We start from the raw sequence: 27,464 nt of genomic DNA on the forward strand, positions 1-27,464 counted from the left end.
AAAGTGTTAAACAAAACAAAATATATGTTATATTTGAGATTCTTCAAAGTAGCCACCCTTTGCCTTGATGACAGCTTTGCACACACTTGGCATTCTCTCAACCAGCTTCATAAGGTAGTCGTCACCTGGAATGCAGTTCAATTAACATATCCTTCTTAATGTGTTTGAGCCAATCAGTTGTGTTGTGACAAGGTAGGGGTGGTATACAGAAGATAGCCCTATTTGGTAAAAGATCAAGTCCATATTATGGTAAAAACGGCTCAAATAAGCACAGAGAAACAACAGTCCATCATTACTTTAAGACATGAACTTCGAAAGTTTTTTCAAGTGCAATCGCAAAAACCATCAAGCTCTATGATGAAACTGGCTCTCATGAGAACCACCACAGGAAAGGAAGACAGAGTTACCTCTGCTACAGAGGATAAGTTCATTAAAGATAACTGCAGCTCAGATTGCAGCCTAAATAAATGCTTCACAGAGTTCAAGTAACAGACACATCTCATCATCAACTGTTCAGAGGAGACTGCGTGAATCATGCCTTCATGTTCGAATTGCTGCAAAGAAACCACTACTAAAGGATACCAATAAGAAGAAGAGACTTGCTTGGGCCAAAAAATATGAGCAATGGATATCAGACTGGTTGAAATCTGTCCTTTGGTTTGAGTACAAATTTGAGATTTTTGTCTTTATGAGAAGCAAAGTAGGTGAACTGATGATCTCTGCATGTGTGGTTCCCACCATGAAGCATGGAGGAGGTGGTGTGATGGTGCTTTGCTGGTGGCACTGTGATTTATTTAGAATTCAAGGCACACTTAACCAGTATGGCTACAATGGTATTCTGCAGTGATATACCATCCAATCAGGTTTGCGCTTAGTGGGACAATCATTTGTTTTTCAACAGGCTTTTTCAAAGGGTGGCTACCTAAAATCAAAAATATATTTTGATTTGTTTAACACTTTTTTGTTTACTACATGATTCCATGTTTGCTATTTCATAGCTGTAATGTCTTTACTTTTATTCTACAATGTAGAAAATAGTAAAAAATAAAGAAACTTTTGACTGGTACTGTACATTGTTGAGAATGTTAAATGTACAACTGGCCAAGAACATGATAATGATGAGTTGGAAGTATTTACTGCCTGGTGCAGGTGACACTCACCTCTGGCACTAGATGGGGCAGAGTTAATAACCTGGGAGGAGGTGGACCGAATGGAGCTCAGACTGGAGGAGGAGGGGCTTGGCTGTAAAATAATACATATGTTCATTCACATATCTTCAAAACATACAAAACCTGCATGTGTGTGTATTCATTCCACCCACCTCCATGTGAGCCGTGTCCTCAGGGTGCTCTCCCAATAGGCCGTCTGTCAGGATGACCAGGTTTCCTCCTGCCTCGCTGGAGGTGTGAGAAGAGAGAGAGGAGGAGGACTGACGGATAGAACCCTGCAGGTTCATAGGGCTGCAGAGAGAGAATCATATTCTAATCTCACAGATTACTGTAGCATCTCTTTTTTGCAAGTTAAATCTTATACAATATGTGACTGACCTGTGTCTGTGAATCAGACGGACACTTTCTGGGCTCATGTGGCTGTGAGTGGTCAGGATGCCTCTGGGATTGTTGACTCCAGTGCTGGCTGCTGGCAACCCCTGCTGGGCCACATATAAACACTGCTCTGAATAATCACTCTGACTGCACACACACACACACCAACTCATTAGGACACACAAACAGAAGAGTATGTAGAACCACTCACCTGATGTAAACCAGTCCTCATCATGTGGAACTGATCTATCAGCTTTTTGTGCAGGGGACGCATTTCTGGGTGCACCAACTTCTCATGGACGGCCAGCCCCACTCCAAGGATGTGAACCTGTGACAATGAAACGACACGTAGGAAAGATATGGTTTCGGTCTTCTATACCCATTTACACTGTGTGGACCACTGGCCAGTGACGAGTTAAGAGCTTTGTCTGACCTGTTCCTGCATCAAGTCTTTGAGCTGAGTGATCTTCTCTGTGTCCTCTGTGTGGCTGTTCATGTAGTCCTTTTCAAAGAACGCCTGTGGAGGAGGAATATAGGATATGAATGCATTACATGGCAGATAACAATATATGTTCTGGAAGAAAGTTACCAAAGTATCCATTCAAATCCACCGACCAACCAACCCCCATCTCCCTCCCTTCCCTTAGTACCTCCTGGTATCTGGCAATGCCCCCATTGACGGCAGCGTCTATGACCCCGTTGAGCAGCATGCTGAGGGGGTTAATGTTGCCATGGTGCTGTCTGTTCTGGTACTGGCTAATCAGGGTCCGCAGCTCCTGGGTCTTATTCTCCACCACGTAGATGGCATTCTCCAGAGGGCTCACCTCCAACTGCACACACACACACACACACACACACACACACACACGCACACACACACACACACACAGTACCGTCAGAAAGTATTCAGACACCTTCACTTTTTCCACATTGTTACGTTACAGCCTTATTCTAAAATGTATTAAATAAAAAATAATAATCTACGCACAATACCGCATAATGACGAAGCCAAAACAATGTATTTGCAAATGTATTAAAAATAAAAAAACAGAAATACCTTATTTACATAATTATTCAGACCCTTCGCAACGAGACTCGAAATTGAGCTCAGGTGCATCCTGTTTCCATTGATAACCCTTGAGGAATTGTCTGTAGAGCTCCGAGACGGGATTGTGTCGAGGCACAGATCTGGGGAAGGGTAACAAAAAATGTCTGCAGCATTGAAGTTGCCCAACACAGTGGCCTCCATCATTCTTAAATGGAAGAAGTTTGGAAGCGCCAACACTCTTCCTAGAGCTGTCCGCCCGGCCAAACTGAGCAATCAGGAGAGAAGGGCCTTGGTCAGGGAGGTGACCAAGAACCTGATGGTCACTCTGACAGAGCTCCTCTGTGGAGATGGGAGAATGTTCCAGAAGGACAACCATCTCTGCAGCACTCCACCAATCAGACCTTCATGGTAGAGTGGCTAGACGGGAGCCACTCCTCAGTTAAACGCACGACAGCCTGCTAGGAGTTTTCCAAAAAGGCACCTAAAGGACTCAGACAATGAAAAACAACATTCTCTGGTTGGCCTGAATGCCAAGCATCACGTCTGGAGGAAACCTTGCACCATCTCTAAGGTGAAGCATGGTGGTGGCAGCATCATGCTGTGGGGATGTTTTTCAGCGGCAGGGACTGCAAGATTAGTCAGGATCAAGGGAAAGATGAACGGAGCAAAGTACAGAGAGATCCTTGATGAAAACCTGCTCCAGAGCGCTCAGGACCTCAGACTGGGGGCGAAGGTTTATCGTCCAATAGGACAACAACCCTAAGCACACAGCCAAGACAACGCAGGAGTTGCTTTGGGATAAGTCTCTAAATGTCCTTGAGTGGCCCAGCCAGAGCCCGGACTTGAAACTCTTCAAACGTCTCTGGAGAGACCTGAAAATAGCTGTGGAGCAACATTCACCACTTCCAACCTGACAGAGTTTGAGAGGATCTGCAGAGAAGAATGGGAGAAACTACCCAAATACAGGTGAGTCAAGCTTGTGGCAACATACCCAAGAAGACTCGAGGCTGTAATCGCTGCCAAAGGTGCTTCAACAAAGTACAGAGTAAAGGGTCTGAATACTTATGTAAATGTGATATGTTTTATTTATAAAAAAAATATATAAAAAAAAATAATAATAATTAAAAACGAGTGTAGCGAAATGCTTGTGCTTCTAGTTCTGACAAAGCTAGATTACTTGTTGGTTATTACTGCAAACAATTCCAAAACTACTACCTTATAGACACAAGTGTAAGGGGATAAAGAATATGTACATAATATATACCAGAGTGCAGTATGTACCAGAGTGCAGTTTTCTGCACCAGAATGGCTAGATAATGCTAACAACAATTATAGTCGATTTTTGATTCAAGCTTCTTGGAAAAAGCTGCATCGATCATGTAAATGGACAAACGTCTGTGTATTCAAACTATGCGACACAATGAGAAGTTAAGAAGAACAGGATCACAAGCAGTTTAAGAGTTGGCTTTTACTTAGGGGCACGATGGGAAGGAACGTTCAGCTAACTGAACTATAAGGAGCTTGCAGAGGTAATTTTTTATTTAATTTCACCTTTATTTAACTAGTCAAGTCAGTTAAGAACTAATTCTGATTTACAATGACGGCCTACTTGTAAAGCCCCCCCGGCCAAACCCTCGCCTAACCCGGACGAAGCTGGGCCAATTGTGCGCAGTCCTATGGAGCTCCCAATCATGGCCAGTTGTGATACAGCCCGGGATCGAACCCAGATCTATAGTGACACCTCTAGCACTGAGAAGCAGTGCCTTAGACCGCTTGCCACTCGGGAGGCCCAAGTTATGATGCTTTACTTGCTGAGCATATAGAAGTTTCTACTGTCTTCTCCGGGATGTCAAAAATCAATTCAGAATGATTTGATTGCTTCCATTGCATCATCCATGAATAGTAAGGCACTGCATCAAATGTTTTGAGCTCCACCTGTTGAGCTAAACAAATATTCTAATAATACTTTTTTGCATGTTATTTCGGCATTAATACATGTTACATATCGGATTGCAAACAAAATTGGTTGAGTTAATAAATCTGCATACAAACATGGTCTCTTTTTTGCTTTCTTGAGTAAGGCAGCTCCAAAATGTTGGTGTTTCAGTTTAGCTCAGTGCTCTCTGTGGTGGAGGGGCAGTCAGCGTAAAATACAGAGCGTAGGGGCTGGCAATCTTCTAGTTGCAGCGTGATTGGCTCAGCGTTCTGTCACCCATGGTGACACTACGTCACCGCAAAATCTACAGGGAGAGCTAGAAAGTTCAAGCCCCCTTGGGTGTTGCCATAGAGTTCAATTAGAAGTGCCCATCCAAGAAAGGTCATTAGCCACAGAAAAAATGATGTCAAATATTGTCATATTATATCAACCATAGCTTTGATTGGACAGATCATGTCAACATCATACTTTCAAAATCTTAGCTAGCAAGCTAGACAAGCAGTCATCATCATGAATCACGTCTACAATGTACTGGCAAATCCTTTTCAATCTTTTCAATCAAATTATAGATAAAACATATCGGTGCTCATCGGCCATTGCACATAAACATTACACAACAAGTTGGAAATCACAAATTACACAATGAGTGGATTGGAAGGAATCAGCTGCAGGCGTTGCAAAGCAATCACTTTCTTGCTTCCCCTGCCTGCTATTTGGTGAAGAGGGTGTGTGGTCCAAGTCTGGGTTTAAGGGTCTCTTTTCCAAGCTTAAAAGGATAAACATTCACACGCAACACCATGTGCCAGAAAAGGTTGAATACATAGGCCATGCTGTCAATCCAGCATGACTTCTGCCACAACTGGGTCTCTGAAAACTCAGACTGAGAAAATACATCCAACTCGGAATTCCAAGTTGGGAACTTGGGCCTCTTTCTATAGCGCTGACCTGAAGATCACTGACGTTATGATTCAGCTTTTTTTGAGTTCCTAGTTGTCTTGAAAGAACCATAAATCCAGAAAATGCCCGACTTTGATGACAAGGTTTCATGACAAAATTAGCGAGAGAAAGCAAATGACGTAATATGCCAGGGAGAAAGCAAATGACGTAGTATGCCAGGGAGAAAGTAAATGATGTAATATGCCAGGGAGAAAGCAAAGAAAGTAATACTAAGTATATGTTGATTTTGACATGAGATGTTTCTAAGTAGACCCATGTGGGACATATGTATTACCAGACAAGGAAAAACTCCAGGCCCCAGTGGGGAAAAAAATTCCCCACCACAGTCTGCTCGCAGATGTCAGTTATCGTCAGGTACATGGATGATCAGGGCTTGATTCATCCACTGACACATTCATTGTTTCCTCTCCAAGCATTGTGAGCAAACCTGTCAATTGTCTCTCATTACTGTACACAAAAACTATCACATTATTACACACGTAAATGATTTTACTCCTTGCTTGGACTAACTCATTCTTAGCTCTATTGTCTAACTGTGTAGTGTGTCGTGTTATTGTTTTTTGTCTTCCCAGTCAAGTCCTGTCCTCAGTGGAAGAGTTGACCTCTTCAACACCATCCATCCATGATGAGCCTGTCCTGCACTGAAGCCTATGAACATCTCAACCCCTGTTCTGCACTGAAGTCGAGCCTCTGAACACCTCAACTCATGCCTCATACCCTCATTCAATCACTGCTCTTGATCCCTTCCCAACACTGCAAGTAGCCCTCTCATTCCCATTCCCTATAATATTGTACTATAAAATGTCTTTATTAAATGCTTTAGTTAAAAATAATTAGTATTCGCCGATTTTAGAAACACACTTTGTCGACTCCGTACGGTCCGCTCCTATACCGTGGGTCTCCCATCCTCCTTTTAAGTCACCAGCCTACACTGGTGTACGCGACCAATAAACTTAGATTTTGATTCGACACAAATCATGCACTCGCTTGCATCATTTCCCTGAGGCGTCTGATGTCACAGTGTGAGATGACAGTTTATGACGCCAGTGCTCCTCACCAGTTCTCTCCTCTCCACCTCAGCCCAGCGGGAGATGCCAGGGAGAGGACGAGACAGAATCAGGGTGGTTCTCTCGATCCACAGGCTCTGAAGACACACACAAAACACTTCTGTATAGTAATTATACACAGCTTGTATCAACAGACAATTTTAGTTACATTCTATTCTAATTCCTTCCACACACACACATACCCTGAACTCATTCTCCCTGTCCTTGGGTCCCTTGTGGAAGGGTCTGTCATAGTGAAAGCGAGTGACATTGTTAATGCGGTAGAAGCTCTTGATCCTCTCGGGTACGCGCTCCAGCTGAGGCACGTCAGTGATGTCTGACACTGGGGTAACCGCATAGATCTGCAGGTCTGAGGCCAGGTGTTAAGGAAAACACACCCAAATATACTGACAGTTGAGTTGACAGACACAACACACAACACATTGACCATGGTTAGGATACACTGAACATCACTTTGTAGGAGGGCCTCATCTGGTTGGTTGGGGTGCTGCATGGCAATGGCATGTGGGAATTCTCCCAGCATCCTTTGCTGAAAGTCCTCCAGTCGTTCATAGTTATATCCCCGGCAAACAAACTCCTTATTCTGGAGAGAGAAGGGTTGTCATCCAACTGATACGTAAAACCAGTTCAATATAATTTAGATAAAAGATTGTGTGTTCATCTCACCCTGAGGAAAAAAGGAAACTTCCTGCCATAGAAGCCCATCCTAAAGAACTCTGGTTCAATCCTCTGCTGTTCTATGATGTTGTCATAGTACGCAGCCTCCATTTTCTATAAAATACAAAAATACTTGATTCAACTCTAAGAGAGCATCTTGAGCTTTTATCAGCAACCCACATCAATGAGGTTCCCTTGATCATAGGGCTCATAAGGTTTTTGGTAATTCATCAGTCTGTTGCAATGTGAATACATTTCCACATTGTGAGGAATTTATATTCAATTCCATTCTACTTACTTTCCATCTTCGTGATGATGAGTAGTCACTGGGGGATAAAGGAGAGAGCGAGAGATCGAGGGAGAGAAGACAGTGCTGGGTTGTCAGACAGACTCACCCGTATCCAGCTCAGGCTCTGGTAGTCATATAAGGTTTCATACTGGAAAGCCAGTTCCCGGCAGAGTGATATTCCATATTCCCAACACTGGAAAGAGATAAACAGACAGCTCTCACACATATGGAATCTCTTAATACATGTTTACAATATCCTGTCTATTGAACATCATTCTCATGAGGATTTGAAGGGGAAAATGTTGGATTTCCAGAATTGAACAGCCATCAACGACATCATGAACATCGAGAAGTGTTTCGACTTGAGATTCTGACTTGAGATGTTTCTAAGTAGACCAATGTGGGACTTATGTAAAATAATATGTTTGATTTGAGTGTCTCACATGAAACACTACCCAAAGTGACTGGACATAGCCTGACCTGCATTCCCCTTGTTGTTTAACTTAGCTTGACTTGATTTAGCTTGGCTTGCCTTTCCCTTGTTAAAGTAGTGGAGCACTTTGCGGCTGAGGCCCTCTTTGCGTTGCCACTCGCTCTGTGTGGGGTAGTGGAGGAACTCTCTGAGGGGTCGGTCCTCCCAGTGCAGCAGCTCCCAGTACAGCAGCAAGGTAAATGCAGCCTCTGGTGGTGGGGAGGACACAGAGGTCAAAGGTCACCACGATTAACCATCATTGACTTCACATGGTAGTCCTGACGATCACAGGGTTCTATGCCGTGTGAGCACGTTGAACGTGTTATATACATCCCAACCAGTTACCCGTGTAGTCCTCTGCATGCAGGTGCAGGTCACACAGCTTGTGGATGTAGCGTATGTACATGTCCTCCTTGTTGATCTCTGATTTGTAGAAGTTCTGGGGAGGACAGACAAATGGAAGCAACACATCACTACATGGACATACTGTAGCACACACGGGTATTATTATCTGGCCATAACTGAGGTACTGTCAAGGTTCAAACATCAAATGCCTCACCATGAGGTTGGAAGAACCACCCATTTTCTTGTTCTCCATCTCATCTCCTTTCATACAGTCCCTAAAAGCAGAGCAGGTTTGTAAAGTCCCATCTCTACAGTACATCCCTGAATCAATAGTCAATGTTAGGATATTAACATGTTGTTTGTAATCTGTAATCCAGTCGATCAGTAGTAATAACACCTGTAGTCTAGCAAGCGCTCCATCAGTCTCGTGACGGAGGTGACAAACGAAATGCCTGTCTCTCTCCATGTTTCCTGCTCAATTTTTTCCAGTAGGCTAAAAGACAGAGACAGACAAGCTCTATGTTACTTGTGCACAGTAACATTGGACATGGAACTGTAAGCACTGGTATGTTTGAAAGGACCGTGATAGTGGTAGAGCTATAACTTACCTGGGGTAAGGCCCAAACAACTGGGTCCTGAATGGCACAGCAGAAAGACCCAAGAGAAGTCAGAAGCATAGAAAATAACAGTAGTGCAGCACACTCAAGTAACAATTTGGCACTGAGTATGAATAGAAGACGGAGGTTGTTGGTGCTTACAGCAGGCCAAAGAGCTCTCTGTGATTGCCGTCCCCTTTCCCATCAGCCACCATACTCTCCAGCTTGTCCATCAACTCTGCTTCCACCTACACAACATAGATGTTGGTGTATAAGCAATCAATCACCACAACATTTTCCTAGACACTTATAGCAGTAAAATCATAGATCCATAACATAGTTCTGATATTGGGTGATAACCTGTAGTAATACAAGGCCTTACAAAGGATGAGTGGTGTCACGCAGCAGGGGACAGTACTGACCAGCTTAAAGTTGCCGTTCTTCCTCTGCTCCCAGTCCATCATGTCATGGAAGATGGGGATCATGATATTCCGGACTTCGCTCTGAGGCACCAGCGTCACTCCCAGGAACGGACCCATCATTCCAGGGATAAAGTGAGGCTTATTCTCACCTAGCGCACACAGAGAAGTTAGAAACACACACAACATTATCCGTGAAGGCTAGAACGACAAGACAGTTGATTAGGAATGTAGTGTTATCTTACCAAGCTTCTGCCACATGCTGAAGAGCTCATAGGCCATCATCACCCTCATATCTCCATACCTGCAGAGAATGTACATGGGGAGAATGTGGAGAATACTAGCTACTGAGTGACCACACATAGGTAGATGTGGGAAATATGTCTTTAAACTATATATTTCCTGAGTGTTTCAGGATATAATTGATGGACATTGAACAGAGGTCCTTACTTGTCCAGGACTTTCTTCCTCTTGGCCTGGGTCAAGGGCTCCAACTGCAGACTGGGCTGGTTGATGTACAGGACCGTCAGGCTGAAGAAGGAATTCCACACCTGTACAGAGAACACACATACACAACACATACAAACATCAAATCGTATTTTGATTCCAATAAAGTTCTAACTACTGTATACACCTTTTTATTGGCCCCTTGGAAACCTGATGGTGAACTCTCTAGGCATAATCCAGGTTGGACAAAAAAAAAAAAAATCAGCCACATTGGATTGGAGACAGATCAGAGAGGAACAGCATACTGTAGTTAGGAAACCATGTACAGAAATAAAGACAGCCCTTCGTAAACAGAGAAAGACATGGAAAGAGCAGCAGGTTCGGGGTTGACTTCTCCGGGATAGTGAAGGCTCTCTTGTTTACTTGCTTACTGCTCCTGTTCAACATGACACTTCTCGTTTCTCTACAGAGGCACACCTTGAAGTCAAAATCCGCCTCTGAGAAGTTCTTGTGTAACGCTGGAGACAGGTACTGTGTTGTCGCCACAATGACACTGCAGAAGGAAACAGCAAAACGTTATGATAAAAATAGATGACGCAACAGCTACACTAATGTCACATGCGATCAGAGTCAGGAGAGTGTCATCTCATGTTTGGATATGTTCCCTTATCTCATATAGGAGGCAATATGAAGGCAGTGTTATAGGTCCTCTGAGTCAGACTTACTGACTGGTCAGTAGCCTCATGACACTCCAGTCTCGGGGGAAGATGGTGAGCTTCATCAGGTTCCGGAACACGCAGAAGATCTTCAACAGGAACTCCTGGAAGACAATTAATTAGCTGGTGTTGGGTACATGATCTACATACTATAGCTCAACCCCAAGTTCCTCTGTCAGACTAAGACTGACACAGCAGCACTCACCTTGAGTTCCTCTTTGCTGTGGAAGTTGTTGAGCAGGTGGTGGAAGTGGATCTCTGACATCTGTCTGAGTAGAGACAGCAGAGTGGACACATACTCCCCCTGGACAGGCAGAAACCCACCCATATTAGAGAGGTTACATGCATTACGAAATATATACAGTGTCTGTTCCATGTAGTGAATAAAGATCCAGCCAGACAGGGTAGGAGAGGAGAATCGCTGACCGTGATCTCAGCGGTGCACTGGGGACAGCGCTGCCCCCTAGCTGTCTCCAGAGACTGAGACTTGGACATGATGGACAACAGAGTCTGGAGCAGAACATCCAACAGGCTCTCCACCATCATCTCTACCTCCTCCTGCACAGAAGACTCCTAGGAAGAGAGGGAGAGAGAAACAGAGAGAAGGAGAGAAGTCATGGAGGAGACCGGTGAAGACCGAGATAGAAGGGGAGACAAAATGGTGGGAGCGATGAGCAGTGGCAGAGGTAGAGAAGAAGAGAGAGACAGGGAATTTAATGAATAATTAATGTATTTGCATAAGCTGCTTGACAGACCATTTAAAAGATAAATGCATCCCTCAACATGAAGTGCCCTACATAATAATGCCTTGACAATAATGTCTAAACAATGACATGGTGTTATGCTTGCCTTAACAAGCCTTGACAGTGTGTGTTTTACCAACTACTCAGTCGTCTCATATTTAATTCCATTTGAAACAGGAAATGTGAAAAAATGTTTAGCTAGGATTACTAGGTACAGCAGATGTACTAGTAACCAGTTATGGTACAGAAAAGTAGCCGCTAACCACTGATACAAGGTCAGATATAATTGAATCCCCCTAATGATTAGGCCTGGGGGTAGTGTAATCTGATCCTTGATCTGTAGTTAAGGGCATATTCTTCCAACCCTTACAGCTACAGTAGATTCAGTGGTGATATACCATAGAGCTGGTCTTGATGATGGAGAAGATGCTGGTGAGGATTCCTGAGCAGATCAGCAGCTCCCTCTGCTGGCGTAGGTGCAGGTGGATGTGATGCAGGACCACCGGCAGCAAGATACTACGAGACTCTGAGGGGGAGAGAGAAGGAAGGAGAGGGGGAGAGAGTGGGAGGGAGGGAGTATGGAGAGCGAGTGAGATGGGGAGAAAGTGAAGGATCAAATGTAGAAAGATATTTAACCAGCTTTAACCCTTGACCTTTAGATTTTTTTTGACCCAGTTACACCTTCTATTAAATTCCCACTTTGGGAGCAACAAAGTGTTCACAGACACATTTAGTGTAAGTTAAGTTGTCCGGTAGTCTTACCAGGGAAGAAGAAGAGCCTGCTCTCGACGGTGCGGGCGATGGACTGCAGTTTGACCACGTCCATAGACTGGCCGATGTCCACCGTACTGGGCATGCTCCCCAGCGTGCCCCGGACGTACTCAGCCACCTCCTGCACTGTGAACATCTGCAGCAGCTCGTCAAAAATGTCTGGGAAACTGTTCAACAACGCCGCCTGACAGGGTCAAGTCGAAGAGAGAAGAAGGGAGTGAGAGGGAGATAGAGGAACCGACAGACAGAGGGAGACAGAGCGACAAAGAGAGAAGGGCAGAGAGAGAGGAGCAGGTCTTTAGATCATTCGTATTCCTCCATTCTATAAATGACACTATGCCATCGGTAAGGTAGTTATAGTAACATCCATACAGGGTGCGTAAAAGAGACAAATCGTAAAATGTCCTATACAAAGAAGACAAACAAAAACAGGGCGGGTCCATACTCGCAAACTCTTGCTTAAACCGGAGGTTTTGTATATGTATAAATCTCCGGTTTCAGTAAGAGTTCTCAAGTATGGACCTGGCAGTGTGACGCATATCTGATTGCGGGAGGTTCACAAGCTGACAGAGAGCAACTGCTGCACTGGGTCACCAACACAAGGTGGCACTGTGACTTACTGAGACAGGAGAGACCCCTGGAGCATGACTACCATAGAAAGGCATGCAGTTGATCACACCCCTAAACTGTCCAAGAGCAAGCCAAGGATGGGCCAACAGTAAAAGGAGGGATCAGAGCAAAAATACAATTATACAAATGACAAATGCATTACATGCAAGCAACAGATAGACAAATCAGTGCATTTTGACCGGTCTTCTATGTAGAAGAGGAGGACAATACCCAGGGTCAAGAACTATAACATTTCAGCCTTCTGGCATAAAGAAAAGCTAAGTTATATACAGACAGACATGACGTCTTGATGTTCTGACCTGTGTGAAGACGAGGGTCTCAGAGCTGCGGCTGTCCAGACTCAACACAAAGCGGATGGACTGGAAGAGTTCCTGGATGCTGGCTCTGAACTGGTCCTCCTCCATACCACAGGTCGCCCGCGAGTACAGGATCCGAGACTGGACAATGAACTTAAACAGGTACTCCAAAGCCTGCAGGGTGGACAGAGGACGGAACAAGTTACAATTACCTGTAAAATACCATTCGTTTATATGATGTGTTCTGTTGTGTTGTGTCAAGTCATATTTCCTTTCATCTATATGTTGCATGTTTGGTAAAGAAAAGCATGTTGGGAGTGTAACCGTTTTAAGTTTTGTCCAGACCTCCTCTCATGTCCCGATGTGAGCTTTACCTTCATGGCCTCTTGGATGTGGTCCTGTCTGACAACCTCAGCAGAGCGGTCCATGTACCACTTCAGACAGCGGATTAGCTCTCTACAAGAAGACAGAGAAAAAAAGTGTGTAAAACATGGGGGATCCCATGGCCATATAAGACAAACAAAATGCACAATAGCATCATACTATATTTCTGTATTATTGCAGAGAGCAAGACAAATCTTGTATAATACGTTGTGAGCAAAACAAAAACTGCTATGGCTTCCACTCAGCTACATGATACTGACATCAAGACCTCTCAAACAATAGAAGCAGTTTAAATGGTATACGTGGCACATTACTTGTAGGCCAGAGCTCCTGCAAAGTGGTTCTGTATGTAGGCCTCCATAACAGGCCGGAAGTGGTAGAAACGACTGTCCCTGAGAAGGTTGATGATAAACACCTGAGGGCAAAAAGACAGACAGAGGAAAACAAAAGATAGGTTTTAGCCATAATGGAGAAAATTAGATTATGATGTAGTCACACACATGCAGGCATTCACACATGTAGTAACACATACACAATATTCCATTACATTGAATGAGGTTGATCTCTCCATCTTGACCTACCAATGACTGGAAAACCAGTGGTCCGTATTTATCGGTGTTGTCATCCAGGAGACAAAACAGTGTATCCAGGACATCTCGTAGGAACTGCAGGAGAGAGGAGCCAGCTCAATCATTTCATCATCATAGTTCCCCATAAATATGTCTAGTCACAGATCTGTTAGTGTTTGGCCAAACAGTCAGGAGGGGGTTTTCCTAGATGCATGTATTGATTGACTAAAAGAGTGTTGCCTTGACAATCTCCTCTCCATTGATGTGGCGTAGTCTGCCCAGGATGTCCAACACCCGGTCAGTGTGGGCTTTCCAGTTCAGTAGGGCCAGGAGGTCCACTGGAAACAGAATAGAATAAACATAAATACATGTAAAGCTCTGGCTAATGGCTGAGGCTAGGACAGTCAAAGCTCTGTTATAGCGCTGTGTGAGTGTGGTGAGATGCACAGTGCAGTGAGTTGGCCATACCGTTCTGGGTGAGCTTGGTGGAGCAAAGCTGTGTGGAGACCCAGAAGGTCTCCTTGGGGTTCCTCTGGAAGGGCAGGGTGGAGGGCAGGTTGGGGCAGCTGTTGAAGTCCTCCTTACAGCAGGGCATGCTCAGGTACAGGCCCTGGTTACTGAACGTTGTATTCTCATCACACTGGGGAACAGAGGCACAACATAGACACGTGTTAGATAGAAATGGCAGAGAATAATGTAGAATAGCTGCTATATGCAAGCATTGGTGCAAGTCAGTGTGACCCCACCTTATAGACATAGAGCTCATGGCTCTCATCTGATAGCGTGGTCCCATCCTCCCTCATCAAAGGAGTGAAGGAAAAACCAAACAGCTTCTTCTCCCCTTTGTCTTTAGCTGAGGAGAGACAAAGGCATTACCGAATAGTTTATACCATCTACACAGCATAGACAACACCATACACAATTCTGTATTGCTATCAAGTTCATAACAATAATATTTTAAGTCATGTTGACCTACTGGAGCAGTGTCTGAACTCGAAGCGCAGGTGTGATCCTCTGAAGCGGTCTATGGGGATGGGTAGTTTGATCATCTCACTCCAGCGAGGGCTGTTGTTGTGGTAGAGGACAAAGGACCGGTGCTCACTTGTGTTTGGCTCCCCACTACCCAGACTGATACAGTCCTGGTGGTGGGAACAGAGAGAGGACAGGTACTCTTAATTTGATCACTGTTTTGCGGCGGCAAATGTTCCTGCGTATCAGCAAATTTAAATGAGCCCTGTGATTTAGATGCCGTATGTTCACTGATTTAGATACGGTCTCTTTCTCACCATGCAGGGGCAGTCAAGTAATTCAGACCAGTGCCAGCTGTCAAGTCTATTCAAAATGCAGCCATACAGTAGACTACACCTAACCTATCAAAACTACTCACACACAGGCCTAATACCAGATGTAAAGAAAATATGAAATTCAGAATAGTGAGGCAGCCTTTGGAATGGAAAAAAAAGAAGAAAAAAAAAGCCCAAGATATTTTAGATCTACAGTATACCCTGAGTGTACAAAACATTATGAACACCTTCCTAATATTGAGTTGCACCCCCTTTTGCCCTCAGAACATTCTCAATTCTTTGGGGCATGGACTCTACAAGGTGTTGAAAGCTTTCCACAGGGATGCTGGCCCATGTTGACTCCAATGCTTATAAACTCAGCAAACAAAAGAAATGTCCCTTTTTCAGGACACTGTCTTTCAAAGATAATTCGTAAAAATCCAAATAACTTTACAGATCTTCATTGTAAAGGGTGTTAACACTGTTTCTCGTGCTTGTTCAATGAACCATAAACAACAAATGAAAATGCACCTGTGGAACGGTCGTTAAGGCACAGTTATGAAAACATAGGACACTAAGGAGGCCTTTCTACTGACTCTGAAAAACACCAAAAAGAAAGATGCCCAGGGTCCCTGCTCATCTGCGTAAACGTGCCTTAGGCATGCTGCAAGGAGGCATGAGGACTGCAGATGTGGCAAGGGCAATAAATTGCAATGTCTGTACTGTGAGACACCTAAGAAATCGCTACAGAGAGACAGGAAGGACAGCTGATCATCCTCGCAGTGGCAGACTACGTGTAACACCTGCACAGGATCGGTATATCTGAACATCACACCTGCGTGACAGGTACAGGATGGCAACAACTGCCCAAGTTATACCAGGAACGCATTACCCCTCCATCAGTGATCAGACTGTCGGCAATAGGCTGAGAGAGGCTGGACTGAGGGCTTGTAGGCCTGTTGTAAGGCAGGTCCTCACCAGACATCACCAGCAACAACATCGCCTATGGACACAAACCCACCGTCGCTGGACCAGACAGGACTGGCAAAAAGTGCTCTTCACTGACAAGTTGCGGTTTTGTCTCAACAGGGGTGATGGTCGGATCCAAAATTACAATACATTATTTATATTGGGCACAAAACAATCTGAAACACAACCAAAGTGTGTTAACTGGCGCCCAGTGGACCTGCAGTTAAGGCTCGCACACATGCACAGAATTTGGATATAGCTTTTGTCTGTCAGTCGTTCAGGGCGCTGTGTTTTAGGTAGCACCTGCTGTAGGTGCCTGACTACCGCCATTTGTCTTGCGGTTCTACATGTAAAATCAGTGTGCACTCTGTTTGCAAATTACATTCAGAGGTGCTAAGTACTCTTGACCAGCAAACAATATTGGTGTGTCTGAGCCCTAAGGTACAATGTTGGTACGGTAGTGCATTGTATATAAACACTGCTTACAGCTGCCCCCTGGCAGTGATTCTACATATTTCTTCAGATGATCAATTCCTCATGCTGTAGGATTGTTTTCCTCCTGCGACGAAATGGGTCAAATAAAGATTCAACATCTGTAGCTGGATGGATAAATAAATGGATGGATGTATAATGGTGTTATAGTCTATCAAATTATCGAAATAAAAAATCCCAAACTACGACAAACCAACAGAAATATTCTCTCTTACCTTGAGTGTGTCCCCATCAGCGTAAAGCACATAGACAGTGACCTCAATGTTTTTCTGGACACTCTTGCCCCCCCTCTCAAAGTCCCCACGCTCCAGGGTCAGGTACAGGTCATTACGAGTGTCACCTAGGATATGGGCACAGTCAAACCATGACGTTAGGCACAGTGGTCAGTTTTAAACTATTCTCTCAGGCCTTCCCAGATACAATGTCACTACAGTTCAGAGGAACAGGCCTTCCAAGCCTAGTACAAAACTTGTGCCATATGCTGCGAATGGAAGTTTGATGAGCACGGAATTGTTAGTTTACCTTTAATTATACTCTGTTTTTGTCTTCTTCTATAATTTACCTGAGCCCCAAGTGATCCTGGGGTAGCACAGATAAGTGTGAACATGATGAATAAGGATGCAGCGATGACACCAAACATTATTGTTCTTGTCAACAACAAAAAATTGCCCTCCTGAGCTGTAATGTAAACCCTAGCTTATAACTGTCTCAGCACCCCTTATGAGGTCTGTGCTTAATGGAAAATATAGAAATGACTACAGTCAAAGAAGATATTGCATTTATTTATCAAATCAGATTACTGTTATTAACAGTACCAGTCAAAGGTTTGGACACGTACTCATTCAAGGGTTTTATCTTTATTTTAACTATTTTCTACACTGTAGAATAATAGTGACGACATCAAAACTATGAAATAACACGTGGAATCACGTAACCAAAAAAGTGTTAAACAAATCAAAATATATTTGAGGTTTTAGGTACACTCTTGGCATTCTCTCAACCAGTTAAAAAATATGGTTATAAAATCTATTTTGATGTGTTTAACACTTTTTGGGTTATTACTATTTCTTCACTATTTCTTCACTTCACTACAACGTAGAAAATAGTAAATATAAAGAAAAGCCCTTGAATGAGTAGGTGTGTCCAAACTTTTGACTGGTACTGTGTGTGTGTGTGTGTGTGTGTGTGTGTGTGTGTGTGTGTGTGTGTGTGTGTGTACACTGTAGTATTAAAATCTCAATTGAGGCCTAGAAGAGGAATGCTGAATGATGAAACAAGTTGAAATAAACATGAGAGAAATGCACACATCTCACAAAAGCGCGCACACACAACTTACTTTATGGTCCTTTACTCCTTTATTCTTTGAAGACCTTTACAAATGGTCATGGTTTTAGCCTCTGACCAAAATGTTGTCAGAAGTATAGAACTGCCGCCTACATTCTCCCTAGTACAGACCTAACTGAAATGTGTTTATTTCAAGTGAAACATCTGGTTGTGAGCATTTGTGTCTGGTGTCCAACTGGGTCTGTCCAACTGGTGTCCTCCTGAACATCTGGTTTGCTCACCTAATTACTCACTTCCCTTGAACAAAACACTAGCCATAGTTTCTGGAACCCCTCCCTACTTCCTACCCTCTACTCCGGTCGTCACTACTTACGACAGCCACAAAGTCATAAACCCCGCCTATATTTACAATTTATCATTTTTAAATCAGATTTTAAACCTAACCATAGCCTTAACCACATTGCTAACCCTAACTGTAAATTAAGACCAAAAAGCACATTTTTGTTTTCATACATTTTTACGATATAGCCAATTTTGACTTTTACCTACTACCTAACACCCTATCCCCCTACCTCAGGGTTCTCCAACTACTGGCCCATGGGTGATTTTATTTGCCTTCCCTGCCAGTTTTATGAGCCCCAAAAAAAACATTACTATAGGACAATTATTTTTTGACATAAGACTGTAAAAACACCAGCAAATCAGCTCCAAGTCATTTTAATTTTGGAAATCTTTGTCATATTTTTGTCATTCCCTGTCATAGGTCAGTTGGTATCACCACTTTATTTTAAGAATGTGAAATGTCATAGTGGAGAGTAGAGAGAATTATTTATTTCAGCTTTTATTTCTTTCATCACATTCCCAGTGGGTCAGAAGTTTACATACACTCAATTAGTTTTTGGAAGCATTGCCTTTAAATTGTTTAACCTGGATCGAACGTTTCGGGTAGCCTTCCACAAGCTTCCCACAATAAGTTGGGTGAATTTTGGCCCATTCCTCCTGACAGAGCTGGTGAAACTGAGTCAGGTTTGTAGGCCTCATTGCTTGCACAAACTTTTTCAGTTCTGCCCACAAATTTGCTATAGGATTCAGGTTGGCACTTTGTGATGGCCACTCCAATACCTTGACTTTGTTGTCCTTAAGCCATTTTGCCACACCTTTGGAAGTATGCTCGGGTCATTGTCCATTTGGAAGCTTTAACTTCCTGACTGATGTCTTGAGATATTGCTTCAATATATCCACATAATTTTACTCCCTCATGATGCCATCTATTTTGTGAAGTGCACCAGTCCCTCCTGCAGCAAAGCACCCCCACAACATGATGCTGCCACCCCCATGCTTCACAGTTGGGATGGTGTTTTTCAGCTTGCAAGCCTCCCCCTTTTTCCTCCAAACATAACGATGGTCATTATGGCCAAACAGTTCTATTTTTGTTTCATCAGACAAGAAGACATTTCTCCAAAAAGTACGATCTTTGTCCCCATGTGCAGTTGCAAACCGTAGTCTGGCTTTTTTATGGCGGTTTTGGAGCAGTGGCTTCTTCCTTGCTGAGCGGCCTTTCAGGTTATGTCGATGTAGGACTCGTTTTACTGTGGATATAGATACTTGTGTACCTGTTTCCTCCAGCATCTTCACAAGGTCCTTTGCTGTTGTTCTGGGATTGATTTACACTTTTTGCACCAAAGTACCTTCATCTCTAGGAGACAGAACACGTCTCCTTCCTTAGAGGTGTGACGGCTGCGTGGTCCCATGGTGTTTATACTTGCGTACTATTGTTTGTACAGATGAACATGGTACCTTCAGGCGTTTGGAAATTGCTCCCAAAGATGAACCAGACTTGTGGAGGTCTACAATTTTTTTCTGAGGTCTTGGCTGATTTCTTTTGATTTTCCCATGATGTTTGAAGGTAGGCCTTGAAATCCATCCACAGGTACACCTCCAATTGACTCAAATGATGTAAATTAGCAAATCAGCTTCTAAAGCCAAGACATTTTCTGTTATTTTCCAAGCTGTTTAAAGGCACAGTCAATTTAGTGTACGTAAACTTCTGACCCACTGGAATTGTGATACAATGAATTATAAGTGAAATAATCCGTGTGTTAGAATTGTTAGAAAAATTACTTGTGTCATACACAAAGTAAATGTCCTAACAGACTTGCCAAAACTATAGTTTGTTTACAAGAAATGTGTGGAGTGGTTGAAAAACAAGTTTTAATGACTCCAACCTAAGTGTTTGTAAACTTCCAACTTCAACTGTATGTGATCAAATCAAAGTTATTTGTCACATGCTTTGTAGACAACAAGTGTAGACTAAGAGCAAAATGCTTACGGGTCATTTTCCAACAATGCAGAGTTTAAAGATAAGTAACAAAATAAAATTGAATCGTGTACAAATTTTGAATTGATTATGTTTTAGTTCAATATTATATCTGTTTGGGCTTTTTGCGGTCATTTTGCAGTCTTCAAATCATTTGTTAATATTTTCCGGCCCCCTGATCATCCGCTCAAGATCGCACCATGACTGAACAAATCGCACCATGACTGAATCTAGTTAATGATCCCTGCCCTACTCCCTATCCCCTACCCCTGACCTGGCACAATTATGTCAGGGAAGCCCAATTTGTGTGTAATGGCCAGGGCCCTGCTGAACATGGCCAGGTTCTATCATCCTACCCCCCTACCCTTCACCTGGCATGATGACATCAGAGAAGCCGAGTTTGCGCATGATGGCGAGGGACCTGCTGAACACAGCATGATTCTCCCTCCTGATCTGATCCATCTCCCCCCGCAGCAGCTGTAGAGAGATGATGAGGCCTGGGGAGGGGGAGGTAGGGAAGGAGGGAGCACGCAAGCAAAAGGGGGGAAAAGAGGAAGAGGATGATAGAGGGAGGAGAAGGAAAAGGGAGAGAAAGAAGAGAGAAAGAGGGTGAGGGAAGAGGGGTATTTAAGGGACGTTAATCAGAGTGCGGGGGAGGTAGAGACAGGAGCATGGATGGAGAGATGGGAGTCAGAGCACGGAATAGGAGAGAGAAAAAGTGGTTGGTATTAGGAATAGAAAAACAGAGGAGAAGGGTTTTGGAGCAAGACAAGATGACTGAATTCAGTGACTCACATTATGCTGTAGAAATATACCAGTGAGATTCGGAGAGAAAAAACACTGAGGGACATAAAGATGTTTGTAGTACAGACATTGTATCAGTCCAACTAAAACGAAATCACATACCTAACCATAGATAATACAGTATATCTTCTATCTCCTGGACATATGCAGTTAAACATCAATAAAAACAGCCCTTTCCTTCAGCTTAACCTCAATATGGATTGTCATGGTGATCAATACTCAATCTTCGAGGACAGACAGGGCCAGTAACGTATGCATCTCATAACACGTCTAAAACGTTCTTTTCACATTACCTTCTTTCTTAGTCGGTAATTCACACCCTTTAACAACATACAATGTCCTAGAATTCCATTTAAATTTAGTCAATTTAGGAGATTGTCATTTCAATTCAAGAATTGAAAACTGCCATTTATCTTCGATGAGGATGACTCATTTCCCATTTTTACTTCCTGAATTGACTGAATTGAAATGGAACTGACCCCACAGATGCACAGTCCTGAATGATGCCATCATATGTACCATAGTTGGTGCTAGGAGCTGAGTACTTGGTACTAGACTTGCGGATGATGTTCTCGTGGATCTGAAACCAGTCGTTCTCATTATTACATCTGGAGAAAAAGAGAAGATGGAGAAAAGCATTAACGACACACACATTAGAGGGGGGCAGATGGAGAGATTTGGACGGTTGCCGGGGGACTAACTGAACAGCATGTCCCAGAAGCGTTTTCCTCCGGGACAAAAGGTACCAGCTGGGGGGGACGCTATCAAGCAGCATATTACCCCAAACTCACAGGCCACTAAGCTGAGCTGACAGCAAGTTCTCTCCTCTCCACTAGGAGAGGAGGCCCAAGGGCCCCTGGGAGAGGCATGGGGGGAAACGCACATGCTGAAGCCTTATCGGAGCGGACAGTTTAGGAGGCAGCTCTGTGCTCACAACGCTGCTTACTTTTTCTGAGACATGTGCAAAGGGCTAATTATAATCATCATCATAAAAATAGTTCATTTTATAATGCACAATTTCTTTAGTGTACGGTATCAAGCCGTTTCAAGGCAAGAAACATTATATATACAGAAGTATGTGGACACCCCCTCAAAATTAGTGGATTCGGCTATTGCAGCTACACCCGGTGCTGACAGGTGTATACAATTGAGCACACGGCCATGCAATCTTCATAGATAAACATTGGCAGTAGAATGGGCCTTACTGAAGAGCTCAGTGACTTTCAACATGGCACCGTCATAGGATACCATCTTCCCAACAAGTCAATATTGTCAAATTTCTGCCCTGCTAGAGCTTCCCCGGTCAACTGTAAGTGCTGTTATGTGAAGTGGAAATGTCTAGGAGCAAAAATGGCGCTACCGCGAAGTGATAGACCACACAAGCTCACAGAACAGGACCACCTAGTGCTGAAGCGCGCATTGCGTAAAAATGATCTCTCCTTGGTTGCAACATACACTACCGAGATTAAAACTGCATCTGGAAGCAACATCAGAACAATAATTGTTTGTCGGGAGCTTCATGAAATGGGTTTCCGTGGCCGAGCAGCCGCACACAAGCCTAAGATCACCATGCGCAATGCCAAGCGTTTGCTGGAGTGGTGTAAAGCTAGCCACCATTGGACTCTGGAGCAGTGGAAACGCATTCTCTGGAGTGACAAATCACGCTTCACCATCTGGCAGTCCAACGGACGAATCTGGGTTTGGCGGATGCCAGGAGAACACTACCTGCCCCAATGCATAGTGCCAACTGTAAAGTTTGATGAAGGAGGAATAATGGTCTGGGGCTGTTTTTCATGGTTCAGGCTAGACCCCTTAGTTCCAGTGAAGGGATATCTTGACGCTACAATGACATTGTAGATGATTCTGTGTTTCCAACTTTGTGGCAACAGTTTGGGGAAGGCCCTTTCCTGTTTCAGCATGACAATGCCCCCGTGCACAAAGCGAGGACCAGTGATTGGTGTGGAAGAACTTGACTGGCCTGCACAGAGCCCTGACGACCCATCGAACACCTTTGGGATGAATTGGAACGTCAACTGCAAGCCAGGTCTAATCGCTCAACATCAGTGCCCGACCTCACTAATGCTCTTGCAGCTGAATGGAAGGCTTTCCATCTAATAGAAAGCCTTCCCAGAAGAGTGTAGGCTGTTATAGCAGCAAAGGGGGTCCAACTCCATATTAATGCCCATGATTTTGGAATGAGATATTCGACTAGCATGTGTCCACATACATTTGGCCCTGTAGTGTATGTGGGGAAAGAGCATTTAAAAGAGCATCAGTGCCACTGTAGAAATCAGTAGTGTCGGGCTAGACCACATCCAAAACACATGATACAGACCCCTGAGGATGACAGAGGTGGAGGAAGAAAGGAAGAGGATATAGGAGGACAGACAGTAAGGGATGTGCTATCTGTTGAGTCACTGAGTCAGAATGCTTCATTCGGTGTTATTTTCCCCTTCTACTCCTCATCAAGCTTTGTCCTCTAACTTTGTTTTGTCTAAGTGTCATCTCCATCATGCTCTCATAATCACACACACACACACACATTCTCTCTCTTTCAGTCTTCCTCTCTCTCTGCCTCTCTAATCTCTTCATCGCTTGGCGGGGGTACAGGAGTGTCTCTTGAGTGGTGCCTAACAGAGGGTGCCAGATTCACATCACACCAGGAGCACAATCTTAGGCCCTGGTTGAGCAGATATGGATTTTCCAGAGGACACTTCATTATCATTCTGGTCGAAGTGCACAACACATCAAAACAGTCAAGCTCTTGGTAGGGAACATTCACACAACATTGGTAGAACATTCATGCCTAGGTAAAAACAGCAGAATTACAGCCAATGGCTTTGTCTCCAGAGATCATTTTTCAGTCATTTTAATAGAGATATCTTTGTGAAAGGCTGATGACACACTACAGTGTTCAGTTATTCTGGCTATCACCTCATACTAATTTAGATGGTGTCCCTATTTACAAAGACTCCAGCTACATACATTATAGTATGAGGTATCAGCAAAAGAGCAGTTTAGAATAAAAAAAAAACTTTAGTTTAAATGTTAGTTCATGTGCATTGTCCCCGTCAAATAAATAAATACATTGTAAGTCGCTGTGGATATGATCATCTGCTAAATGACTGAAAAGTAGAATGCGAGTCAGGATCAGACAGTGACTCACGTGTAAACTTTGAGCACAAAGTCCTTCTCCTCTTGGAGGTCTGTGATTGTGTGGAACACGTCACTCATGGCCAGAGCAGCACAGCCGTACGGTCTCCTGTACTGCACGTGGGGTGGACCCTTCTTTGAGTCATTCAACAACATACGACCTGGAGGCAACATCAACAACAACGCATTAGCTCGATATGAGGAATGCTACTTTCCAAGGTTTCCTGGAGTGAACATTGTGATAATTCTGTTACTCCATCTCACATAGGCTTACCAGTTCGTATGACATGTGCTACAATGTACAGGTCTCTCTTCAGGTCTTTACTGCTCAGATCCTAAAAATAAAACATAAACCCACTATTAACAAGAAAATACTGGAGCTTACTCAACGCACATGGATGTGAGGCATGCGTTTACGTACACAACACATTATTTACTTACATTTGTTGCTGTTTTACCGTGGTTGCTGTTGAAAAACATATCTAAGAATAGCTCATCTAAGCTAAAATCCTATGAGCCATCATCTAAGGGTGGAGAGCTGAGAGTTACCGTGAAGAGAGCACAGAGACGGTCCACCTTCTCTGGGTTCTTTGGTCCTCCACTTTTGTTCAGTCTCACCATAAACTTCTCACTGAGGAGGAAGACATATGTTACAGTACATGAATCAAGGCACACTGTTTTTCATTTACTCATTCAACCAAGTAGTCCCATTGAGATCATTCTATTTTGCGAGTGTAAGAAACCTTGAACTTCACAATGTGGTGCTGTCTGGAGGTGTAAATGGGTCACATGAGGGAAAGGCCTTGCGCTGAGTAAGGGTGACATGTTGTGGGTGTGGTGTGTGTCTACTATGCCCTCTAGCACTTGCTCGACTTGGGTTGTTTGAGTGTGTGTGTTCTGCATGTGCATGCCCTGTGTGTGTATGAGTTGTGTGTGTATGAGTTGTGTGTGTGTCCGTCCTGTATGTTTGCTGTGTGTGTACTGGAGCCCTCCCTCCAGTACCGGTTCTGCTCATTGTCACATGTATCATAGAAGTAAAATAAGATGTCCTGTGGCTCCCTCTCAAGTAACTGACCTGCTTGCTTTTGCACAAGTGCCTGCAGAGGTTGTGTTCGTGTGTCCGGTGTGTGTTTATTTAGTGTTGACCGTGCATATACCTGATCTGTTTGTTGTCACGGGTGTCGTAGAGGGAGAAGAAGACATCTGCCTCCTCGCTGATGGTGTTGTAGGTGAAACTCTTCAGGTTGATGAAGAGGTGGTGCTGCACCGGAACACGGCAACCATCTCCATGGCGCTGACGCACGCTGTCGCCCTGAGAACGATCGGACGACGAACACTAACAAGACAGGTCCTTACCGAGGGCAAACCTCTGACTGCACTGCACACATGCTACGTCTATCTACCCTTCGAAGGTTGTCACTGTGTGGTAGACATGTTCGTGGATGCGTTTTGTCAGCTTGGTGATCGTTCACATTGAATGGATTTGTGATAGTGTTGATGGTTATTGCGATCATTCAAAATGGTGGCATGGGTTTTGTCAGTAAAGTGATGTCAAATTAGTTCTCATGCATATAGTGTATCTCCATCCATTATCTAGCTACCGCATAGCAGATTATATTGAGTTCATACCTGGTTTGTGCTTGGCTGGCCACAGTGTCTGCTGGATGCATGCTGTGGGGTACATAGAGAAGAGTGATTTTAGTTTAGTCAAACATTCTATTCATGATCAATACACTAGTTCCTCACAAAAAGCCCTGATATTCTGATAAATTGAAAAAAAGCCCTGATATTCTGAATTCTGATAAAAAGGCACCCACCAATTTTGCCTAGAGGTTGCTTCAGTGAGCAGTATCCCCAAAATAAGTCCACATGAGTCAAAGCATGAGCCCATGGGAGAGGAGAGGACAAAGCACATATCTCCCACACACACACACGCACAAACCTCTCTGCTCCGCAAACTGAGAGATCTCTTTTACTCCCACCTGAAGAGGTGCCAAGGCCTGTGTGCCCTGCCAAAAACAAGCTCACTTTCATCGACCTAGTGAGGAGGCTTTTGGCAGGGATGAACCACACTGTTGTTTCTGGACCGAACACTTAATGCACTAACAATCTGCCTGCAAAGCCGATAAAAATGGCACAGGAATAAAAGGCGACTGCAGGGCAGTAGGAGACGGTATTAGACCAGCATATTGACCCTCCACTATTGGTCAAGACTGGGTCTCCTGTTTCCAAGACGGCCTCCCCCAAAACATGACATCTGCGTCTGAGCAGTGATTACACTTTCCTAATTCTGGATCAGGCTGAGAAATTCTAAAAATCGCCTTTTACTGGGGGTGTACACTTAGCTTACAACTCCCTAATACGTTACTACAGCTTATTCCAAATTCCAAGAGCACATTTGGGATATATCTTATTTATAGAATTGTGTCTCAACTATAGATGTGGTTAGTTTACATAACCCAGACTGTAGTATTGCAATTACAATAACCAAAACTATTGTTTTTTCAAATACTCTCACAGGGTTGTCACAGTGCATCTAGTGAACATTCAAGTTTTGGTCACGTGTGCGCTTGTAGAGGGACACTCTCAATATGGCAGAAACGTGGACTTAAAGAGCAGGGGGGATGAACTGGTTTGCGCCACAAAAGCGGAGTTGTGCCGTACGCACACGCGCTCAAACACCTTTACTAAGAAAATGCATTACAAGACACATACATTCACAAGTGTACAAGGCAGACAAACACAAATCATACAGCACACACAGATTCCAACATACATTTGCATAAAACACACTTGTCAGTAAATACAAAAAAAAATACAGTAATTCACACTTACATTAAAATATTACCACACAAAGGAAGAACAGTTTTAGTCAAATATATGGAAGTACCCTGTGCCTGTAAAATAATATCAATTCATAAATACATTATAATAATGCACATCTTGAGGGTCACTGTTCTCTTATTTCCCAGGGGTTTGATAGGGGAAATTATGTGTATAGATTTGCATTCACACATAACACCCATATAGAATGGCCATGTATAGAATGCAACATTAATACCTCCCTATGTTGACCATACCATTTTGTAGAGTTCAGATGCACTGATATGATCCGGATCCACCATTTCAAACTCCTTTCTAGGAACAAGGTCCAGGCCAAGGTGCCTGTTGAGAGAGAGAGAGAGAGAGATGAGGAGAGCGAGAAAGAAGAGCCAACGAGAGGTGGGAGGTAACAAATCATAACATTAACCATCATAGAACACACAAAAAGCATTT

General features: G+C 43.7%; 1 protein-coding gene across 7 annotated transcripts in view; it reads right to left on the reverse strand.

Annotated features, from left to right (window-relative positions):
- LOC110531948 (dedicator of cytokinesis protein 3) overlaps positions 1-27,464 on the reverse strand; it is a 58,574-nt gene that overhangs the window by 4,993 nt on the left and 26,117 nt on the right. The window contains exons 7-49 of one of the 7 annotated variants that reach the window (XM_021615490.2): positions 27,269-27,353; positions 25,818-25,859; positions 25,346-25,500; positions 24,738-24,819; positions 24,463-24,523; positions 24,202-24,349; positions 21,555-21,643; positions 20,603-20,728; positions 16,846-16,970; positions 14,863-15,025; positions 14,633-14,739; positions 14,355-14,526; positions 14,127-14,224; positions 13,899-13,982; positions 13,632-13,732; positions 13,308-13,389; positions 12,937-13,107; positions 11,999-12,191; positions 11,635-11,762; positions 10,920-11,066; positions 10,699-10,797; positions 10,503-10,597; positions 10,255-10,330; positions 9,781-9,881; positions 9,576-9,634; positions 9,334-9,482; positions 9,074-9,159; positions 8,924-8,950; positions 8,713-8,808; positions 8,530-8,590; positions 8,316-8,409; positions 8,031-8,179; positions 7,605-7,691; positions 7,219-7,323; positions 6,994-7,135; positions 6,735-6,901; positions 6,543-6,629; positions 2,195-2,374; positions 1,978-2,061; positions 1,756-1,872; positions 1,548-1,669; positions 1,322-1,460; positions 1,161-1,242 (exon numbers count right to left, since the gene is read on the reverse strand). In XM_021615490.2, coding sequence (XP_021471165.2) covers positions 1,161-1,242; positions 1,322-1,460; positions 1,548-1,669; positions 1,756-1,872; positions 1,978-2,061; positions 2,195-2,374; positions 6,543-6,629; positions 6,735-6,901; positions 6,994-7,135; positions 7,219-7,323; positions 7,605-7,691; positions 8,031-8,179; positions 8,316-8,409; positions 8,530-8,590; positions 8,713-8,808; positions 8,924-8,950; positions 9,074-9,159; positions 9,334-9,482; positions 9,576-9,634; positions 9,781-9,881; positions 10,255-10,330; positions 10,503-10,597; positions 10,699-10,797; positions 10,920-11,066; positions 11,635-11,762; positions 11,999-12,191; positions 12,937-13,107; positions 13,308-13,389; positions 13,632-13,732; positions 13,899-13,982; positions 14,127-14,224; positions 14,355-14,526; positions 14,633-14,739; positions 14,863-15,025; positions 16,846-16,970; positions 20,603-20,728; positions 21,555-21,643; positions 24,202-24,349; positions 24,463-24,523; positions 24,738-24,819; positions 25,346-25,500; positions 25,818-25,859; positions 27,269-27,353 — 4,763 coding nt within the window. Of the gene's footprint in view, positions 1-1,160; positions 1,243-1,321; positions 1,461-1,547; positions 1,670-1,755; positions 1,873-1,977; positions 2,062-2,194; positions 2,375-6,542; positions 6,630-6,734; positions 6,902-6,993; positions 7,136-7,218; positions 7,324-7,604; positions 7,692-8,030; positions 8,180-8,315; positions 8,410-8,529; positions 8,591-8,712; positions 8,809-8,923; positions 8,951-9,073; positions 9,160-9,333; positions 9,483-9,575; positions 9,635-9,780; positions 9,882-10,254; positions 10,331-10,502; positions 10,598-10,698; positions 10,798-10,919; positions 11,067-11,634; positions 11,763-11,998; positions 12,192-12,936; positions 13,108-13,307; positions 13,390-13,631; positions 13,733-13,898; positions 13,983-14,126; positions 14,225-14,354; positions 14,527-14,632; positions 14,740-14,862; positions 15,026-16,845; positions 16,971-20,602; positions 20,729-21,554; positions 21,644-24,201; positions 24,350-24,462; positions 24,524-24,737; positions 24,820-25,345; positions 25,525-25,817; positions 25,860-27,268; positions 27,354-27,464 lie in introns of all 7 variants that reach the window. The other 6 variants (XM_036987837.1, XM_021615489.2, XM_036987836.1 and 3 more) reach the window with 6 other exon arrangements.

Source organism: Oncorhynchus mykiss, chromosome 9 (genome assembly GCF_013265735.2).
Source record: "Oncorhynchus mykiss isolate Arlee chromosome 9, USDA_OmykA_1.1, whole genome shotgun sequence".
Classification (NCBI taxonomy): Eukaryota; Metazoa; Chordata; class Actinopteri; order Salmoniformes; family Salmonidae; genus Oncorhynchus; species Oncorhynchus mykiss.